Genomic DNA, 19,817 nt, shown 5'->3' with positions numbered 1-19,817 from the left:
AAAAAAATATAGGTATTTGAAATTTTTTTCTAGTCTGTTTAGTGTTTTCTCTGATGATTTTTAATGAAAAAAAATACGACTCAATGTAGGATGATTTGCAAAAAAAATCCCTTCAAAAATACCCTTAATGGAATAAATGTAAAATGAAATTTAAAAAAAAAGTAATGAAACCTTCCCACATCCACGCCTATGTTCGATTCAAGGGATGTTTTTTTCCCTTTCCCGTAGGATAGGTAAATGCTTCTCAATGCGGAATTTACCGTGTAATTAAAGGAGTTGATTGTAATTTATATAAGGATATATAAGTAGATGTGTGTGTGTGTAATGTACTTACAATCCCGGTGACGCCTTATTGGGAATAGGACGTCTTGTGAGCCTTGGAGAAAGGGGTGTTGCACCCGTATCAAAGGATTTCCGTGGGAAGAGCGGCGAAATGGGTGGTCTCAGTGACTGCGGTGTTGGATTTGGTTGTAGGCCTCTGGTGGTGGAGACAAATTAATTCAATTGATTACTATTCCATCCTTACACTCAAATCCCACCTCCCCCGTCCCCCCTCGCACACCAAACTTGCCGTTTTCTCAAGTTAAACAACAAGAGCGAGCTAAACACGAGCTTGAGGGGGCGATGTTGGGGGTTGGGGGTGAAGTTTTGGGGGCATATAAGACGGGAAATCTTGTTCGCTTACTTTAGTGATCCCGGAGCACTTGGTACACGGGAAATTGGTATGAAACTTCGCCCACTTTCCTGCTGAAGATGATAAGATCTTGTCATGCTATCGTCCTGTGAAATAAGTACATCCCACCCAAGTTTGAGACAAAGTTCAAAATTTCCTAATTGGAGCATCATGCTTTCTATCTCCGTGTCAGGGGGTCGTATACTGATAGGACACTTTGTACCTATAGTCTTGTGCCATAAAATGATTAAAAATGATTGAAAAACATTTTTTTCGCTTTTTTTTAACACTTAGAGGACCCAACATTTGGCACTACGCAGAGGATCAAATTGGTAATAAGTACCAGCTGATAAAATTTGCTCAATAATTAATTATTAATCAGTTTAATGAACGTGGATCGAAAGTTTCACTAATTATTGATCTTCTTCAAGCATTTCTGCACATAATTACTAAATATTTAATTGAGAAAATCGTCACTGAAAAAAAATTGCGTAGAATCGATGCAAAATTGCCAATTTAAACGACTTTTTTAGCTTCAGTTTTTCTTAATTTATTATTGCAACTAAATCATCACAAACTTTGATCCTTTAAGTAACTTTTTAGTCACTTCCGGCAATAAAATTAGTTCACATTAATTATTTTCACCGAGGAAAAGTGAACAAGATTACTTTATTTGGGAAATATGGGGAAACATAACCTCAAAACTATGGCAAAAATGTATGAAATTTTGACTGGTAATTACTACCAATTTGATCCTCCACGTTGGATTCTGACTTTGACCTCAATTATCTTCCAAAGAAAAGACTTTTCTCGAGATTTTCTTTCTGGCTATCTTAAAGTAATAAAAATTCCCTACACATAGATGCTAAATTCATCGAGATAAGTCCAATAGATTTTATTTTGTGATGATTTTAAGGTTCAAATTGGTAGCAAGTGCCAGTAAAGTCCTCCGAGTGTTAAACAAGAAAAGAAAATCTTTAAAAATTCAATTAATTTTTTTTTTCTATTAAAAAAAATTTTTTTTTTCAAAGCCTCCCGGCAATTTTTTTTAGTTTTTAATGTTCTAAATAGAAATTAAAAAGATTTTTCAACACAAGCAGTTAACCCCCTGACGCGAATTCACGTGGAGGAAACTTTTAGGAAAATCCAAACGGACGCAGAAAATAATAATAAATATCACACAAACCTTTTCATTGGAACTTCCAAATAGTAATTCCTGAGGTAATGCCTTCAATCTTCTGATCTTTGTCATTCTCATTGAGCTCCTTGTGCTGTCCCTGTGGAAAATAATTCCCAAAATGAGGAGAATTAATTTTTATTACATTACTTCCCTTTTGGATTGTCCCCAGACACAATGATAATTAAGATAACCAATTTGGCGATTTAGAGAACAAATTTTAATTTTTCCCCATCTCTTCACAACAACAAAAAATTCCTCCCTTGGAAAGTTTTTTTTTTTAAGAATAACGAACAATTTCGTACAAATTATTTTCTTTAGAATATCTTGCAACTTCAATTAAAATCCTCTTGGGGCATTGGATTGATGATGATGGGATTTTGGATCTAAATTAAAAGTTAGTAAAAAAAAAACAGTGAAGAAGAAAAAGAAATTTTGTTAGAATTATTACATATTAGATCAAAAAAATGAGATTTCCCGCTTAAGTAATTTTGAAAAACTCACGTTTCAAGGCTTGGCGATGGACTACGACTACTTGAGGGACTTAGGAGCCCATTGGTAGCATCCCGAGAGAACTCTGAGAGAATTGAAGCATTGGGCGGAATGTCAAAAGTGCTCGTGCTACTTATTGAATTTGTCGGTGATTGACGTCCACCAGCATTTGAGCTACTTCCCGCATAGCCATCCCCACTCCCAAAATTAATTGGTGTCTGCGACAGAACATGCTGCAGAAGTTGCTGCTGCATCGTACTATCCTGCTGCACCTCATTCAGTAAGGCTTCTCTCTCCTTGAGACGCATCTCCGTAATGGCCACATCGCATGTTTGTGCAATTGCAGCCCCACAGAGACGTTCCATGTAGAATTTTGCCTCATCCACCGTACGGACACTCTCAAGGAGACTCTGCATCGTGTGTGCCTCCGTGGCGGACTCCTTGCCCTCCTCGAGCTCTATTATAGCGTGCTGCACTTGAGTAATGTTCTCTTGAATATAGTTCAAATTGGACGTAATGTCATCCTCTTCGGATGCCAATTCCTGACTCGGTAGCATCTTCTGTCGCCTCTTGAGATTAGTCAGATCATGACACAACATATCACGATCACTGAGAAGACGCTCCAATTCCCGCTCGAGCTCCACAACAGCCTGACGACTGCGGGCTGCACGAGAAATTACCCTCTGCAGTGTTTCCCACTTTACACGTGCCTGCCTCACATTGAACTCATCCAAGTGCTTCCGACCATTAACTCTGCCCGATGCCTTTGCACTCAGCGGTGCTCTCTGGATGCGTCTCAACGCAGACACCTGCTCCGTTTTACGCTTCAACACCTGATCCTTTGCCGCTCCCTGCGCTTGGAGGCTCTTTATGGTGTTCTGATGCTTCCGCGCCTCCTTCCGGAGTTGCGCAATTTCCCGTGTCTTTCGACTATCCTCCTCATTGTGCCTCTTTGTCTCCTCATTCATACGTCGTATGAGCTTTATCTTATTACTCTTCAACTCGGCCAATTCACTCTTGAGACTCTTCAGCTGTGCCTCCTGCATTTGCAGTTCACGCTGCTGCCTACGGTGCTCCTTCTGAGCTGACTGAAGCTTCCGCATTTCGCGCTGCATGTCACTCAACTTCTTCTCGTACTCCTCCCGCACTTTCTTCACTTTATCACTCGATGGTGGTCCACCAGCTGGATGATTTGATGTCATATTGGACAACACCTTATCCCTCTCACGCTGTGTATCGGCAATTTTAACCGTCAACACATTCAATTTCTCCTCATAGTGCTCCTGCATTCGACGCATACGCAATTGTGAGAGTTCCAGCTGCTCAATTAGCTTTGTCTTTAGCTCAATGTCTGAACTAATATCATTGAGTTCTGCCTGCATTTCACCAGCTAATTGAAATGAAATGAAAATGAGAAAATATTCCAAATTTACAATTAAACTTAATTACTTACTCTTATCATCGGATTCTGTATCAGAATCACTGTCAGCCGATTCATTATCCACATTCTGATTATTGGCATCATCAAGTCCGGGCAGTGATCGAGACATTAGAAGTTCCCTCTCCTTCTCAATCTCCCTCTTGGCAAGTGTTAGCACATCATCGGCATCATCATCAGCATAGAAGAGATTCTTATTTATATTCCTCGGTGAATTTGTTGCCTTCTTCAGCTGTTGATACATCTGATCTGACTCAATGAGTTTTGCCTTTAGCTTCTCAATCTCCTTCAAGTACCCCGCAACCATTTCACTCATTGACTTATCCGAATCCCCAATTGGACCCCATCCAGCTATTGCCTTCTCCGACAACAATTCAGCATTTCTCTCTGTTAGCGCATTCACGGATTCTTGCATGGCTTTCAAGCGTTGCTGTAGACGCTTATTGTCCTGCAGGAGCATTGCATTCTCATGGAATGTATCCGAAATGGCGGGATTCCCGTCGGCATCGACACTCCTCTTACCCTGCTTGTACTCAAGCAATTCCAGCTGTAGCGCTGCAATTTCTCTGCGCAATTGTGAAATGGTCCTCGAACTCTGATCTTGATTGATTTGTACGCGATTCTTAATATTTCGCGCACGATTTGCATATTTTAGCGTATTGAGCGTCTCCATGAAATCACGATCGCTCGGGGAAACGCACGCTATCATCACTGTTTGACTGTTTCCTATTAATTGTACAAGAAAACATTTTTTTACCGCATTAAATCACTGTGTGAGCATTCTTTTTAAGATTTTTTTAAAAGTTTTTATTCGTTTTTCCCAACTCATTAAATTGGGAAAATGAAAGAAAGCAAGAAAAGAATTTCTTCGAAAGAAATTTGAGATTTTTTTTTTTTGGGATTTTTTCCTACCTCCCAGTGAGTCTTGGAGCAATCGTGTGAGCTTGGAATCTCGATAGGGAATGTGTGATGCCTTCTTTGACTTATCACCCAGTGCTGAGATGACATTCCCCAACGACAGAAGGCCACAATTGATGGAGATCCCCTCGCGGGCACGTTCACCTGTCGCTCCTGTACGCTTAAGGCGCTCCGATCCTGCTAAATCGACAAAATGGAATTTCGACGTGAGCGTCTCCAAATCCCCATCTGGCATCCCACTCTCTTCGGCACTCATAACACGCTGCCGGCGTATGAGGATGGTAAATAGTGCGTGACTTCGCGACGACTGTGCATTCATCTGTGTTGATGCAGTTGTTCTCGCCAGAGCACCCTGTTGCAGACATCTGGCAATTTTTTTTTCGGTGGAAGAAAGGCATTCCATCATATCATTAGCTACACTAAATAAAATATTTTTCTATCACGGAAGCTAACATGATTTAGCATTTTCCATGTCTTTGTCGTGATATGTCACTTCAAAAGATTTTTTTTTTCCAAAGGGTCTTTGAACTTTGATTTAAATTTTAATAAAACAACTCAAAAAAGCAAAGAAAATGACTTGTTTATTTAAAAATTCATCAAATCAATAAAAAAAATAAAATTTCAAACCAACCTGAGTGCATCCTGTGGACCTGCAATGGGTTTTATTGTTGCACCAGCAACGGATATCCCACCAGCGGGATCTTCGTGAATTTTATAAACTTTCCCTTTATTGTAGGGATCAAGGAGATCAATAATTTCCTCATTGTAGAGTTCCATAAATTGTGCAGCAACACTAAATTGCACGGGTCCAACCACAACACCATCACTATCTTCTCCACGTGCCTGAACATCTTCAATACCACTAAATAGGTGTCTCACAGCCCTCGGTATTATACCCTCTTGCAGCTCAATAATCTCTCTATCGAATCCCGTACCCATCGTATACGTTTTCCCTGAGCCAGTCTATGGAAAAGACAATACAAGGTCTGTGTGTAATATCCTGTGATGATACATTCATGCTTTTCAGCTTTATTATATCTCTACTCAAGGGGAGTTTATCTGGATAAAATTATTCGGATCTTTGAAAATATTCGAATTATTTGCTAATATTTAGATGATTCGCCAAGGAAATTTAAATATAAATCTAAGCCTAAAGATGATAAATTTAAGCATTCAAAACAAACCGAAAAGTAGTAAATTCAAGCCAAAGAGTTCTAAATTCAAGCTAAACAGAAGTAAATTCAACAACAAAAAATTAAATTCAAATAGAAAAATATTTAGTTTTCAGTCTTAAAACAGCTTAAATTCAGGAACAAAAAATAAAGAAAAAAAGATTAAATGAAGTCTTAAAAAAAGGACCTAACTCAAACCGAAATGTAGTAAACTGAACCCAAAGAAAAAAAATACTAAATTCAAACCAAAAGTCCTAAATACTTTTTTGGGGATTTTTTTCGGCTTTGAGTTCGGCTTTTAGGAAAAAATGTTTATGTTAAATCAAATATTCAGATCTTTGGGAAATATTCGGATTATTCGCTTAAAACACCAAAATATTCGCCAGAAAAACACCCCTTGTCTCTAGTACGCTACTACACACACACAGGCGGTAAACATGAAGTGTACAACATAACATCTCCTCACTTACAACTTACAGTAAAGCCACACACAGAAGGGTTGTCATTGATAAGGAAAAGTCAAGGATATGGGAGGATGTAATGTGGAAGAGACAGAATGGACGTGCCAAAGGAGAGACTATACATGTGATGGCATATGAAAGGCTCTAAAACGGAGTAAAATGAAAACGGAAGCTGCCAAACATAAGCCTATAGCTTTCACTACCAGTATGTAACAGATAAGGAGGAGAGAGAGAAAGGGGATGAGGGAAGTAACATAACCAACCTGTCCATAAGCCAAAACTGTTGCATTGTAGCCCCTGAGTGCCCCTTCAATTAGCTTTTCCACACATTTGTCGTATATCTCAGCCTGTGTTGCATCCATGTCGAACACAAAATCATATGTGAAGGCTTTATCAGTGCCAAGGAGCACTTGAGGCTCATTCGGTGTCACCTGTGTACAAACACGACACATGTCGATGATTTCTCGGGGTATTTGTGGGCGGATTCTGCAAAGGAGATTTAAGAAAACAAGAAAGGTCAAATCTCTATATATTAAAGAGATTACGTTAAGAGGAAAAAATGAAGAAGTTTGTGGATTTTACTTGAGACATTCAAATAATTCTTAGGATTATTAGAAAGATTTTTCTCTGTGTACACCAAAGGAGTTTATTCATTTGTGTATGAGAATATCTATTATTTGTAGGAATAATTATTTGTAAGAATAATCTTGTAGAGAATCAAAAAAAAAAAAAAGAATAACAAATCGCCAAGAGATTTTCTTATTTTTAACTAAAATCACAGTTAGGAAATACCGTCAAATTCTTGTCAAAAATATAAACAATGACGTCATTAATATCATTTTTGAGTAAATTTTTGCAGACTTTTCCTAACTAATGAGAAATCTGTTTAGGCGATTTCTTATTCTTTTTGTTGATCCTTTATAGAATTATGTGAGTCCCGACTATTCCCAATTAGTCTTTTAATTGCTTAGATTTCCTTATGAAGCGGATAAACTCCTTTAAATCTTCAATTTGCATTCAAGCAATAATTCGCATCGAAGGCGTATTTAATATGACAAAATAAACAGGAAATATTCTTTGTCAACAACTTTGCATTTTTAATCTTTCTTCTTGGAATTTCTTCACATCTCTATAAAACATTTCAAGCAAACTTTTCTTCAGAACCTTTTTTCCGCGAAATTTAACCACATGCCGTGATTTCTAATTTTCACAGAGATGCAAATTTGTTTTCCAATACCGTCAAATATCACATTGATCATGCCAAGATAGAGAAAAAAATCATACGTATATTATATTTTAAATATTACGCAATATTTGGTAAATTAGTCACACACTAATTTCTTATACTTTTGAGATTATCTCTCTCTCCCTCTCAGGAAATTTGTTCTACAACCCGCATTAGTCAAAACAATGAAGGTCACTTTGAAGAAGTTTTTTTTGGTTCTATCTATTTTAACCAGGCGTCTCCACTTCCTTTTTAACATCTTTTATGCTCTATAAATATTATTTTTTGTGTTCTATAAAATCACCTCAAATAGATTGACATGTGACTCAACTTCCAACATCTTTTTTCTTCTCCATAATACTTTTGTCCTCTACTCTGCCGCTTCTCATTGTCACATCGACCAACAAGTATGGTGATACAGAGGGCAGCAGCAAAAAATATACATATGTGACGTGAAATAAAAGAATTGTCTTCGCATCAATTTGCTCACACTTTAACCAAATTTGGTGGTAGAGTTAAAAAAAAAACTATGTTGTATATTCTCAAATTAAGTGCTCGTTTTTTAGCACATACTTGAGAAGATTTACTTTCTGTTGCACAACATTCATCCTTCTGCAGATGTTGGTGAGACCAAACAAAATTGCAAAATTTCATTCTTCATACCATTAACACCAAATAAACGATATTTCCATACAGATATCCTTGCGTGTCAAATAGTGGGTGAAGTATATGAAATAAAATTTTCATTTTTGTGAAATATGAATATCAACATTAAATAAAAATCCACCTACATGCAAAGGCAATTTATGCATTTTCAATTTACATTCGTGTGCATGTGAGGAGGAACAATTTCAGCAAAAATACCAGAAATTGTATTTCTCCCAAACGAGTAAGGTGCCTCCAGAGTCGCTATTACTTTCACAGATGGTTCAAAAGTATTTGGCTATTGTTTCAATTAATTATTTTTACGTTTTGTTATTTGAAAGTTGTTGTTCAGAACTTAATAAAATATCAAGAATTCACAAAAAATAAATTATTCAGTTAATCTTGCACGAAGACTGCAGTAATCGTCTTAAATCCTGGGAATCCTATAAATATTTCCCCATCGATAATTCTCTACTTCTTATAATTCTCATAAATCCCACGAATCCAAGAAATACTTTTTTTCATTATTTTGAGATCCATAATTATAAACAAAAATCAAGAAGGCTCTTTTTTATTTAATAATTCTGTCTTCAAGTCCCACGAATACTTCAAATACCACAAATATCATAAACAAATTATTTTTTTTATGATTTTCATGTTATTTTCATAGAGAACTGAAAAAAAAACAGTTTTTTAGAATTGTTTTACTGACAAATACCATAAATCCCACAAGTACCTAAACCAATTTGAATATAGCTTATAAATTTAATCATTTACTCCGTTTTCATAATCAGAATTTACTTTAACATTTCAAAATTCAACACCTTTAGCCCAAAACTTTTTAACACCCTCTAATATAGCATAAAATCTTATTATGTGAAGAGTTGTGTGGAAAATTATTTGCTCATAATTGATTTGCAAATACCAATATTTGCGTACACTGTGTAAAGCTATTTCTTAAGATTATGCAGTCATGCTTAGGCAAACATTTATTATATTGTGACTGCTCGTGGTTTAAAATGTATTTTAGCTCTTGCCAATCTATTATTATACATGTATGTATCTTGTACACTTTTATGCAATATAGCCGGGGATCTTGGAAAGAAAATATGTAATGTAATGTATTATGTTAAAATGGAGGCAAAACTAATTTTCTCTTCTATGCAAGAAAGTAAAATATTTTTCTTTCTTCTCTCCCTCTTTTGTGCCCTAAAAAATTATTTTGTGCCTCACAGCTAAAATATCTCACTGAAAGTGAAATTATATTCTCTTTTAGTAACATTAGGCATTTCATGGAATATTATATACATACATAAAGACCAACATCAAATGAGGATTTAATGTTCAAATTGGTAAAACATGGAGTGAAAGAGGAAGAAAGAAAAATTTATTATGACGCTATAAAATACATCATATCAATCACTTGGTGTGAGTAATAAAAACAAGATCCTCTTGTATGGAAATCTAACAATATGTACAATATAAAATTGTATGTAAACTCCTAATGAAATATCCACCTTGTGTTGTTTTCTTTTCCCACAATCGATTGAAACGCACAGAGAATTAAAAGAGAAACAGCATTGTCACTCTATGGTTGGTAAAATGTTACAAATAAAATAAATATAAAATTATCCGTGTCTTGAACTTTTTTTTTTCTTGTTTTCTTCTTCTCAACTTTCCTCTCTTGGCCAATATATTGAATTTTTTATTCCCATTCACATAAAAAAATCAACCTGATTTAATTGCAATTATATACATTTATTTAATTTTATTCTCCAGTTTTTTTTCCCATAAACTTTCTTAATTCGTATACCGTGATAATTTGAGTATATGGTCGAGGGAAAAAAAAAGAGAGCACCCATAAAAACATAAACACTTGCAATTCACTAAAGGAGATTTAACAATAATAATAAAACTAATAATAATAAACTCTCAGACAAACAGTGACTGTCTTTCAATATTGATATGCAAACACCACAGAGATTTCATAAATTCAACTCGTTGAACGTGAAATTAATTAAACTTAATTAATTCCTAATCAAATTCCATTTTATTATTTACTTTTATCTCACAAACAGAGATTATATGGAACTGATAGTAAAATATGGTCTATAATCTTTTGCATTTTCCTTGTATATTTACTAAAACTCATTATAAATATCGCGTGGTGTTGTTTATTCACATAATATTGCTTTGGTAAAGGTACTTTTACCAGAAGCAACAGCCGTGATTTTAATGTGTGCAGAATGTACCTCTACCTCAAGAGTTTTGGATTTCTTTTACTTGTTGCTCTAAGCAAAAATTAAATTAAATTTAATTATTATTCAAGTGAATGTTGCATAGAGAAAAAGAACTATATGGTACGTCCCATACGGCATGTAATGTATAGATGTTGGAATGGAAGTGGATAATATAATTGAGACACATGCTTCATAATCCAACGCACTTTCTGCATTTAAATAAAATTTATCTCATACTTCTTCTTCCACCTCTTCTGTATGGTCAATCAGAGTTGAATTCTTTCACTATAAAGATTTTATTGTCATCTTACATTAGTCAACTTTCGAAGACCTGATGAAGGATGTAAACATTTTTATAATGTCAGGTAATTTAAAATTAAAAGAAGATCACATTGAATCTTTTTGCGGAATCACTCAGAATACGTGTGAAATGTATCAAAAAATAAATTTAAAAAAAAATCTCACAAAAACACTGTCAAAATCATCGACGAAGCATAAGCATGAATGCTTCATAAATTGATAGAAACGAATATTACAAAAGTGACGTCATTGTTTACATTTTTAAGCAAATTATTGCCAGCTTTTCCGACTAATCTCATTGGAAAATGAGAAATCTTTTTGACGATTTTTTATTTATTTATTTTTTTAATACCTCTGTTAGGCTAAAATAAAGGGTTTTCCTATACAGAAACGAATAAACTTCATCTACGTTTCATAATCCTAAAAAAAAATCTAATCTATAATTTCTTCAGCTCTAACCTGCAACAAGCATACTTAAAGGTATGTTTTATAGATTAATTTAATTGTACAATAAATAAAATTTTATCTATGTAACTCTCCTGCAAAAGGTTTGTATGCAGAACAACCAAGCAAAATGCTAGTAGAAGGGAAATATTATTAATCACCCGTGCTGTGGCAAAAGCAAATATTATGGGGAGTTCATATTAACTTTATGTTGCAATTCAGTGGTAGATACTTTTAATTTGCCATAAGCGGAAGGAGCTAAAAGAGTCACACAGAGGGGCAAAATGCATAATATGAAGCACTCTGTACACAACAACAAAGTGAATGGAATTGGCAATTAATTCAGAGATTGAACGAGAAAATCAATGAAATTGCCAATTGCTGAATTAATTGGAGCAAAACATCCATTCATCTTTTTTTTTCTCGGATTTTTTTTCAAATTTTTATTTATTAAAACCTACTCTTGTGACCAATATTTTGTTGTAGCGTGTTTGGGTAAAGTAATTAGCCTTTTTGAGAGATTTCTTCTCATTTTTTTTTGGAGTGTTTTCTTTAACAACTCCCCCACAAAATACTTTAATAAATAAAAAAGAGATAAAATAGAATTTTTATGGATCCATCCGTTTTACTATAAAAATTTTCCCATGAGCCCCAACACCTTGCTCTCCTTGACCAATTAACATTGCCATTCGGAATAACGTTGTAACTGAAAGTGTCACCTCGTATCATCATCGTATTTGATGAATTAAATGCGGGAAAGCCTCTATCATACCACATTTGACGCAACAATACGGATAAAATGGAATTCATTATAGGCGCGACAGAATGAACATGTCTTACACAGCATAGCCGGTGAAAAAATATTCACTTTTTTTTTTGTTTTTCAAAACATCAACACTACTGTTTTCAAGCCTTCTTCCATTTTCTTCCTCTCTCCTTGTTTATATATGCAGACGTTAGGAGGATTGATTGAAGAAAAACACGCAGGAACGGGTAGAAGAAGAATAACTTCCGTTTAGCACGGAAATAGCCTTTCAGCAATATTTACCTACCTACCATACATAGCGTACCTACATATAATGTAAATGATCCCCTATTATCAAATTTTTAATCATTAAAACATTACAAAATCTATTTGTAGATGATCAAAAAGCTATTAAAAGACGTTTTTGCTTCATTTACTTCAATATTTTCGCATAAATTCAATTTTTTGTGTAAACGTTGGAATATCGTCAAAAATAAGTCATTAAAGGTCAGTAAGATGAAAAATCAATCATTTTTTCTATCATCAAAAACTAATTAAAATGGCATATAAATGCATTAAAATGATTATTTGAAAGATAGCAAGTTGTTTTAGAAGCCTTTTTGAGCAGAAGAATCTCATTTATTATATAAAAATATACTTTCAATTTCTTCCTTAACAACGTCAGTATACCGTAAGAAAGCACAACATTTCTGACCCTCCATCAACTTTGGCTAAAATTCCTGCCGAAATCTCAACGTCAGAATACCGTAAGTATACTTACCCTCCACCAACCTTTGGTGTTGAGGGAGAGACAGAAAGAGAAAGACTGCGTGGGATATTTCTTTTTTGTATTTCTGCACTCTTCTTTTGACCTTTGACAGGCGTTTGTTTTGGTTTAGGTTTTTCACGATTTTCTCGAATAAATCAATAAAAATGATCAAAATGATCAATGAAATCGTTAAAGAAGATCATAATGAGGGTGCGCCAGGTCTTGTTCATTGAGAAATTCGTCATTTATTGTCGCAATTTTAGTATTTCGCGCATGTCATATAACTATAGGGAAGAATGCTTATGCGGGTGACCAAGATTGTGCGTATGTGTCTTACAAGACCTTCTACAAAGTTTTGTACGGCAGCAATGAAGTTAGAAATGGGACATCCGAACGTAAAGAAACCCTCTTAGAGTTTCTGAGATTCAAAAGACTCATTTCCATATGTGTGAGATATGATTTATGATTTTATTTTCAATTTTATGTAAAACCAATTATTTTTTAAATTACTACTTATACATTTTGTGCACAGTTATAGAATTAATTCTAAATTATAATAACAGCGCTTTTTTATAATAGCATTAGCTGAATAAGGCCCATTATCGATACTTTATTTATATTTTTTTCATTTTTATATTATGATAACAAATTTATTTACAAATCTTTGCTTCTTTCCTTTTACACAATTTAATCGGTTTAAAGGGTATAAAAGAGGGTATGTAAAAGCGGAATAAAAATTGTCTTAGACTTATGTTCCATACCAAACATTTTACATTTAATTTCAGACAATTTATAAATTCTCTTTCTATCATAAACTAAATCTGAGGAGCAATAAATATTCAAGGTTGATGATTTAATAACTTGAGTAAAATAATCTGAAATTTCTCGTACCTTTTGACCATAAATAACAATTTCTGAATTGTGCTGTGTAATATTTATAACTCTGACAATTTCATTTGAGTAATTCATAAACCAACAATTTTTATGATCACCCTTTAGTGTAAAATCTTTTCTTAAGTCTAGGGCCTTATAGGTACCAGAACATTCATCGAGTTCGTGTGAATTTGATATCTTTTTGTCCAACTTTGGATATACTTTAACCTTTTTTGCTTTTAGCAAGTCCACATAAGATTTTTCCATTTGTCTTCGAGCAATTTGAACGAGTGGACGATTTCCATTTCTCACTTTTTTTTTAATACTTTGCAATTCGTTTTCAAAGGGATAAGTAGACATGGATAATAATGGCCCATGATTTCGAACGTCATCAACCACGTGTATGATGCTGTGAATATTCATAACAATTTGATCGCGACCATAGAGCTGTATATATGTTTTTACAAATTCTTGTAACATGGCTTCCGCAACTGGCAGTAAGTGGTGATAATGACGAGATTCGCAAATTGTTACACTACAGAAAAGTAATAAGAAATTATAAAAAACATCTTCTTTGAGAATATCTTTTAAAATTACAACACCGGTATACATAAGGAAAGTTCGCCACTCAGTTGCCTTCCATCTAGAAATCTCATTCAAATCTCTGATATTACGATGAAGTTCTTTTGGTCTGTAATAATTAAGCTTAACCAACCTTCTAGAGACTTTTTTAGTAATTGCAGCTGGCCATTTTGAGTGGTAATTAAATTTACCTTCCATCCAACCTAAAACTAATCTTTTCATAACACCTAGGTGCAGTAAATGAAGATCATCGGAAACTGGAAATGCTGTAATCATGTCGATTGGCAATTCTTCAATAATAGATGTTTCATGGTGATGCGAGGGATCTTGACGTCTCCTAAAACTTTCATTAGTTCTCTTAGGAGCATTCAATGTAGGATAGCTCATTCGTGGTCCTACAATTAAAAATATAGTACATTATATACTAGATCAAACAATATGGTGAATATGGCGAATAAATGTATATTTTACCTGGATCATTTTCTCCTTCAACTGTGCATTTACTGCATCCATATCTGTGATTATAATACACGGTACCTAAAAATAATTAAGATTTATAGGTACCTTTAAAAAACATATTTTCCATCACATCTCTATCATATCCAAATTCTGTCATAATAGAAATTAAAATAAAATAATAAATATTATACCTTTAACAAATGCTCGCGCGGGAAGATCACACAAAAAGCTCTTAATAGAGACTATAATATGGTGCATGCCAATCTTCAAACCATTCCTTATTAGATCCTGAACATCTGGAATAAATTTTTCAAAGTATTCCGACACACAGGAAGGCTTACCGTTTCCACAATAGATTGCAACAACTTGTGGTGGAATATTAGGAAGCTCATCAATGGCACATAATATTGGCCATACATCAATCTTTGAGCTTTTAAATACTTGAAGACCATCTACATGAAACCTGATTGATATTTTTGGTAAATTGTCTATATTCAGTTGTTCAAGTTGTTTACAGACAACGGTTTTAACTCCATGATACCACATTTCTCCGTTTCCCATTGGCTTCACATCTATATGCCTTGGTGTTTCTAAGATTGTACGCGCATCTAAAGGTAGATATTGAAACATTGGAAATTGTCTCAAAATATGCAATAATTTTGTAAGTGCGTCATGTTTTATGTCATGCTCGATTGCCCAGATATGAATATCATTATGCAGATCTGGTGTATTATATTCCTCCTCATCTTCAGTATTTTCATCTGATGAATAATCCAAATTAATATTCTCTTCTGCAAAAGAAAGTAAATTCTATAACTTATTTCTAAAGAAATCTAGTCTTTAATTTCTTTATATTACATATAAAGTGTTAAAGCATCACTCATTTACGGGGCTATTACACTTAAGCTCCAAATGCTTGAGCATCATAACATAACCTCTATGTGAGTACGAGAGAGACAACAACGCTGTTTTTTCTCGTTCTTTCTATGTAAAATCTTAAGCATCAAATTCTTAGAACTTTAGTGCAATAGCTCCCTTATTTTGAGGTTAGAACCCTTATTATAAGATCAAACTAAGCTAACAAAAAATCAAATTTTTTTTTCTTTTACTTGACATTTTTCTCTTACCTTCAAAATCAATGTCCATTGAAGTCTCATTTTCTTCTGCAATGTCATTGCCGACACTTATATTTAAAACTTGATTAGTATTATACGTATTATTTAAACTTTTTCGCAATGCATCAATTTTTCTATAATAGCTTGAACTATATCTGAATGATCTTCGTTCCATTTTTCAATTTTTAAAATATTAATCGAATAAAAAAAACAAGAAAATGCGTTCAGATCAAGTAGTAGATGCACAGCTAAACAAACCGCGTCATTCGCTTTTCGGATAAAATGACCTTTTCAAACTTTTGCAAGCTGACACTGAAATGTCAACAACTGACATGAATAAAGTCATAATGAAATATCCTGACTTTCTAAAGGTCTGTTCACAATAGTGTTATAAAATTCTAGATTTTCGAGAATTACCACCTCTGCCTCCATAATTGTTATAAAAATGCTTAACAGCGCCCTCGTCTTGTGTAAACACATATGGTGATAAATTAAGGAAGTCCACATTTTATAACTAAGAGATGGATTTTTCTGAAGATGAGAACACGGTTTGTAAATTTGACAGCCGAGGTAGATCTTTACGGTACACACAGATCTAGAAACTCAAATTTTCTTAAGAATTTTCCTATAAAAAAAACATTCACATTTTTCTATATAAATTGTTTATTGATTATCATAAGTTTCTCCATTAAAATGAAGTTTTAACACTTACATTATATTTGTTTAAATTTTTGAATATTACTTCACTGACCAATTGACATAAAATTATAATAAGAATAAGTAAATAGTTATGTAGGTATTTTATAGTTAATGCAGCTAGTCTTTGTTTATATTTAATACATGATTGGCGCTAATATAGCCCTAGTTTAAAAAAAATCAATTATACTTAAACCTTCTTTGCATTCAGCAATTTCTCTTTTCGTTTAACGCGTTAATTAAAAATTTCTGATAAATGTTCTGAAACGTTTATTAAGCCAAAATTGAAAAAAAAACAACGTACTTAGTCTTTTCTCTATTAATTAATAACAACAGAACTTGTTAATCTATTCTTCTTACGATTTTCTTCATTAAATCGAGTACGAGAGTGTTTAAGTAGCTTGTTCACAAAAAAGTTCTTGCATTCCATTTTTGTAAATGTGTTATCTGCACAATTGATAACCGCAAAAAACAAAGTGAACGTGTTGCTTAATTGAGAAAAATTGCACTTATTACCTTTTCCAGTCCAAGAAAATTTGGTTAGAAGTTTTCTCTTAAAAAGTCTATCTGCAACTTCATAAGCAATTTTCGTGGACTTGATTCCCCTGTTCTTACCGCAACCTGCTACTTTAATTAACTCCTTTTTGTGATTTTTGAAAAATTCCTTATCAGAAAGCTTTAATTCAAAGTCTTCCAAGTCGCGACGGCGACGAATGGGCATTTTTTGAATTTCCTTTTCCTCAAGTTCCTGTTCCCCATGGTCTCTTCCTTGTGCATCCATCAGCTTCTTAACCATTACATTTGTACTCATAGTAACTTCAGAAATCGTGCGAAGATGGCTGTTTCGTTCTTTAAGCTGATCTTGGATTTCCTGAAGAATGTCATTATTTTTTCTCAACTCCAGCAAAACCACTATGAAAGAAAAAAAAAGTGTTTTTAATATTCACGCATGGTATAACAATTTTTTTAAATTTATTCGGAAACATTAAAATTAAAAAAAAAAAAGAAATTCTATTAATTCATTCAACAAATTACTTACAATCATTTGTACTGGTAATCGAAGTGCCACTGTCATCATTGTTCACAGGTAAAATTGCATGTGAAAATGTATCATCATTGTTCTGACTGTTGTCAAGATCCATTTGTACTGATTCGTCAAATTGAATCTGCGTTTGAGGGTCGGCGATGTCTGTTATTATATCAGAACTGAAGTTATTTTCTGAGCGTGATCTAAGTTCGTCGAAAGTCGATCTGTTTTCATGGTTCTCATTGATCCTTTCGTCCACACACTCATCAACAAGGGAACGAAACTCTTTATAAATTACGGCTTTGTTTCTTCTTTTCTCTTTTGGAGCTTTTCTTAAGTGATTGTTTAAATCACCCAGTAATCTCTTCAAATCTATTTCAGCTTCTGCGAATGAGTTAAATCCATCGCGTTCTAGTTCACAGTCGAATGCAAGCCAGTCATCCTCTGGAATCATTTCGATTATTAAATAAGTAATCGTAATATTTGAATGGTTAACTTACCTGGCTCAGAAAGAGGGTCATTTATCAGCTTAGAATGCTTTTTCGGAGGCCAATACAATTTATTGTTCTTTTCCCATCCATTTGGAACAATGGAAAGACGGTTCTTTCCATTTTCTAGGGTCCTGACGATTTTGTACATTTTTATCTCACCCTTACTATTATTCGAATTCACTGCACAATTAAACAGCACTTGTTTTACTCTCAGATTAAAATGCAATTAAATTAAATTACACTCTGAACAAAAAATTGTGTTGCTGGTGACTTAACTCAAGTTACTGAACTAAAGTATCCTTTCGCGGTCGTCAAAGAACTGAAATTTTAAAAAAGTTTCAGGGATATATATACCCGAAGGAGAAAAGATCGTTAAATCTCTTCGTAAATAATCTGGGTTACTAAACAGAGATCTAATCTTTATTTATTGTGAGACAAAATGTGTTAAGCCTGTTAGCAATATTTTTGTCGGAACATCTTTTAAATTCTGAGTGCAAAATTTTTTAGGTCATAAACATTTAAGGGTTTTCCCAGGCAAAGTAACCAAAGTCTCACATTAAGGGTTTTTCCAAACATGTGTTTTGCAGACAAGTACCCTTGTCTTAAGCGGTACCATTTCTTCAAAGTTTTATTGCATATCCTCATTTTCATAATGATGGGTTTTTCTATACCTAGGTACATTTTAAAAAAAATTAAGAAGGTTGTCTCCAATAAATCAATGCAAGTATGTACGTACATATTTTACTTTCATTTTTTTAATGTTATACATAGGTATTATTTATCGAGAATTCAAAATTTGCAACACCTTGTATTTGATTGATGCGCGTATATTTAAAAGTTTAAGGTTACTTATACCTAATGTTTGCTACCAATTTTATTGAATTGAAATATAAAGTAGATACCAAAATATTAAATCACTATTTTTCATAATACATGCTTAAATACGGAGAAACGTTTAAACAACACGCCTTGTGAAGTGAAAATAGAATTATTCGTGTTTAGTAATGAAATTTCCTTGCATTGGTCTGAAAAACATATAACTTTTCTGATATTTTCAGTCTTTCGGCCAAATACAATATATGTGACAAAAATTTTTAAGCTACGAGATATGGCGTAGATTTAAGTGTCCGGGAGTATCAATAAATTTTATAGCGAAATTCAGGATATTTAATTGCTTTTGAATCAAGCCGGGTCAGCATTTTAAGCAATAGGAAGGATGTCTAAGACATTTTAAATGAGTAGTAAAGACAAAATCTTTTTTCTATCATCAGAAATATTTCAAAAATTTTTATAAAAAATAATTAATTTTTAATGAAAGGTCCATTTTAGGTTCTTTTTGACTTATTTGCGACGGTAAAGTATTTCGGCATATAAATTTGAGATATAGGAAATTTCGAAAAAAAATTATAAATATTCCTTGTAAAATATACCATATTAATAAATATGGTATATTGGTAGGGAAATAGAGAAGACACCATTATCCTATGCTACCATGTATGCTAGAGAGAGAAATATGTTTGGGAAATTTTTTTTGAGATGCCATGTCAAAAATTTCCCCTTTTGGTCTCAAATTTTAAAGGTCAGTAGAACGTAAGAAAAAGGTCAGAAATTTCTTCCAATAACGTTATTCTGACGGTGTACTGACTTTCAACGTGGGTGATGAATTATCAACGTTATTCTAACGATCCTTTTCGGCACATTAGACTTTATAATGACCTTTTGTGCCAACTGGGATACCATACATAGCGTACCTACATATAATGTAAATGATCCCCTATTCCAACCATCCTTGAGGGTGCAGCACACACGTGAGGTCTTCTACATATTCGCTTATTTGGAGCAAATGTATGCATATTTATTGAAAAATCAACGTCT

The 19,817-nt window shown here is 33.7% G+C and overlaps 2 protein-coding genes across 3 annotated transcripts in view; both read right to left on the bottom strand.

Moving 5' to 3' along the window:
* Positions 1-19,817, bottom strand: part of LOC129790647 (kinesin-like protein KIF21A) — a 47,898-nt gene that overhangs the window by 12,389 nt on the left and 15,692 nt on the right. For both annotated transcript variants that reach the window (XM_055828252.1, XM_055828253.1), the window contains exons 3-10: positions 6,595-6,817; positions 5,330-5,661; positions 4,693-5,063; positions 3,796-4,506; positions 2,355-3,732; positions 1,860-1,950; positions 686-780; positions 335-478 (exon numbers count right to left, since the gene is read on the bottom strand). In XM_055828252.1, coding sequence (XP_055684227.1) covers positions 335-478; positions 686-780; positions 1,860-1,950; positions 2,355-3,732; positions 3,796-4,506; positions 4,693-5,063; positions 5,330-5,661; positions 6,595-6,817 — 3,345 coding nt within the window. The remainder of the gene's footprint in view (positions 1-334; positions 479-685; positions 781-1,859; positions 1,951-2,354; positions 3,733-3,795; positions 4,507-4,692; positions 5,064-5,329; positions 5,662-6,594; positions 6,818-19,817) is intronic.
* LOC129790688 (uncharacterized) lies at positions 13,308-15,964 on the bottom strand. The gene is made up of 4 exons (XM_055828352.1): positions 15,741-15,964; positions 14,805-15,404; positions 14,626-14,691; positions 13,308-14,549 (listed from the first exon to the last, which is right to left on the bottom strand). The coding sequence occupies exons 1-4, from the start codon at positions 15,901-15,903 to the stop codon at positions 13,396-13,398; spliced, it is 1,983 nt and encodes a 660-aa protein (XP_055684327.1). The 5' UTR covers positions 15,904-15,964; the 3' UTR covers positions 13,308-13,395.

The sequence above is a fragment of the Lutzomyia longipalpis genome, chromosome 2, assembly GCF_024334085.1.
Source record: "Lutzomyia longipalpis isolate SR_M1_2022 chromosome 2, ASM2433408v1".
Classification (NCBI taxonomy): Eukaryota; Metazoa; Arthropoda; class Insecta; order Diptera; family Psychodidae; genus Lutzomyia; species Lutzomyia longipalpis.
The sequence above is the reverse complement of the archived record's forward strand: the minus strand, read 5'-3'. Positions and strand labels throughout refer to the sequence as shown.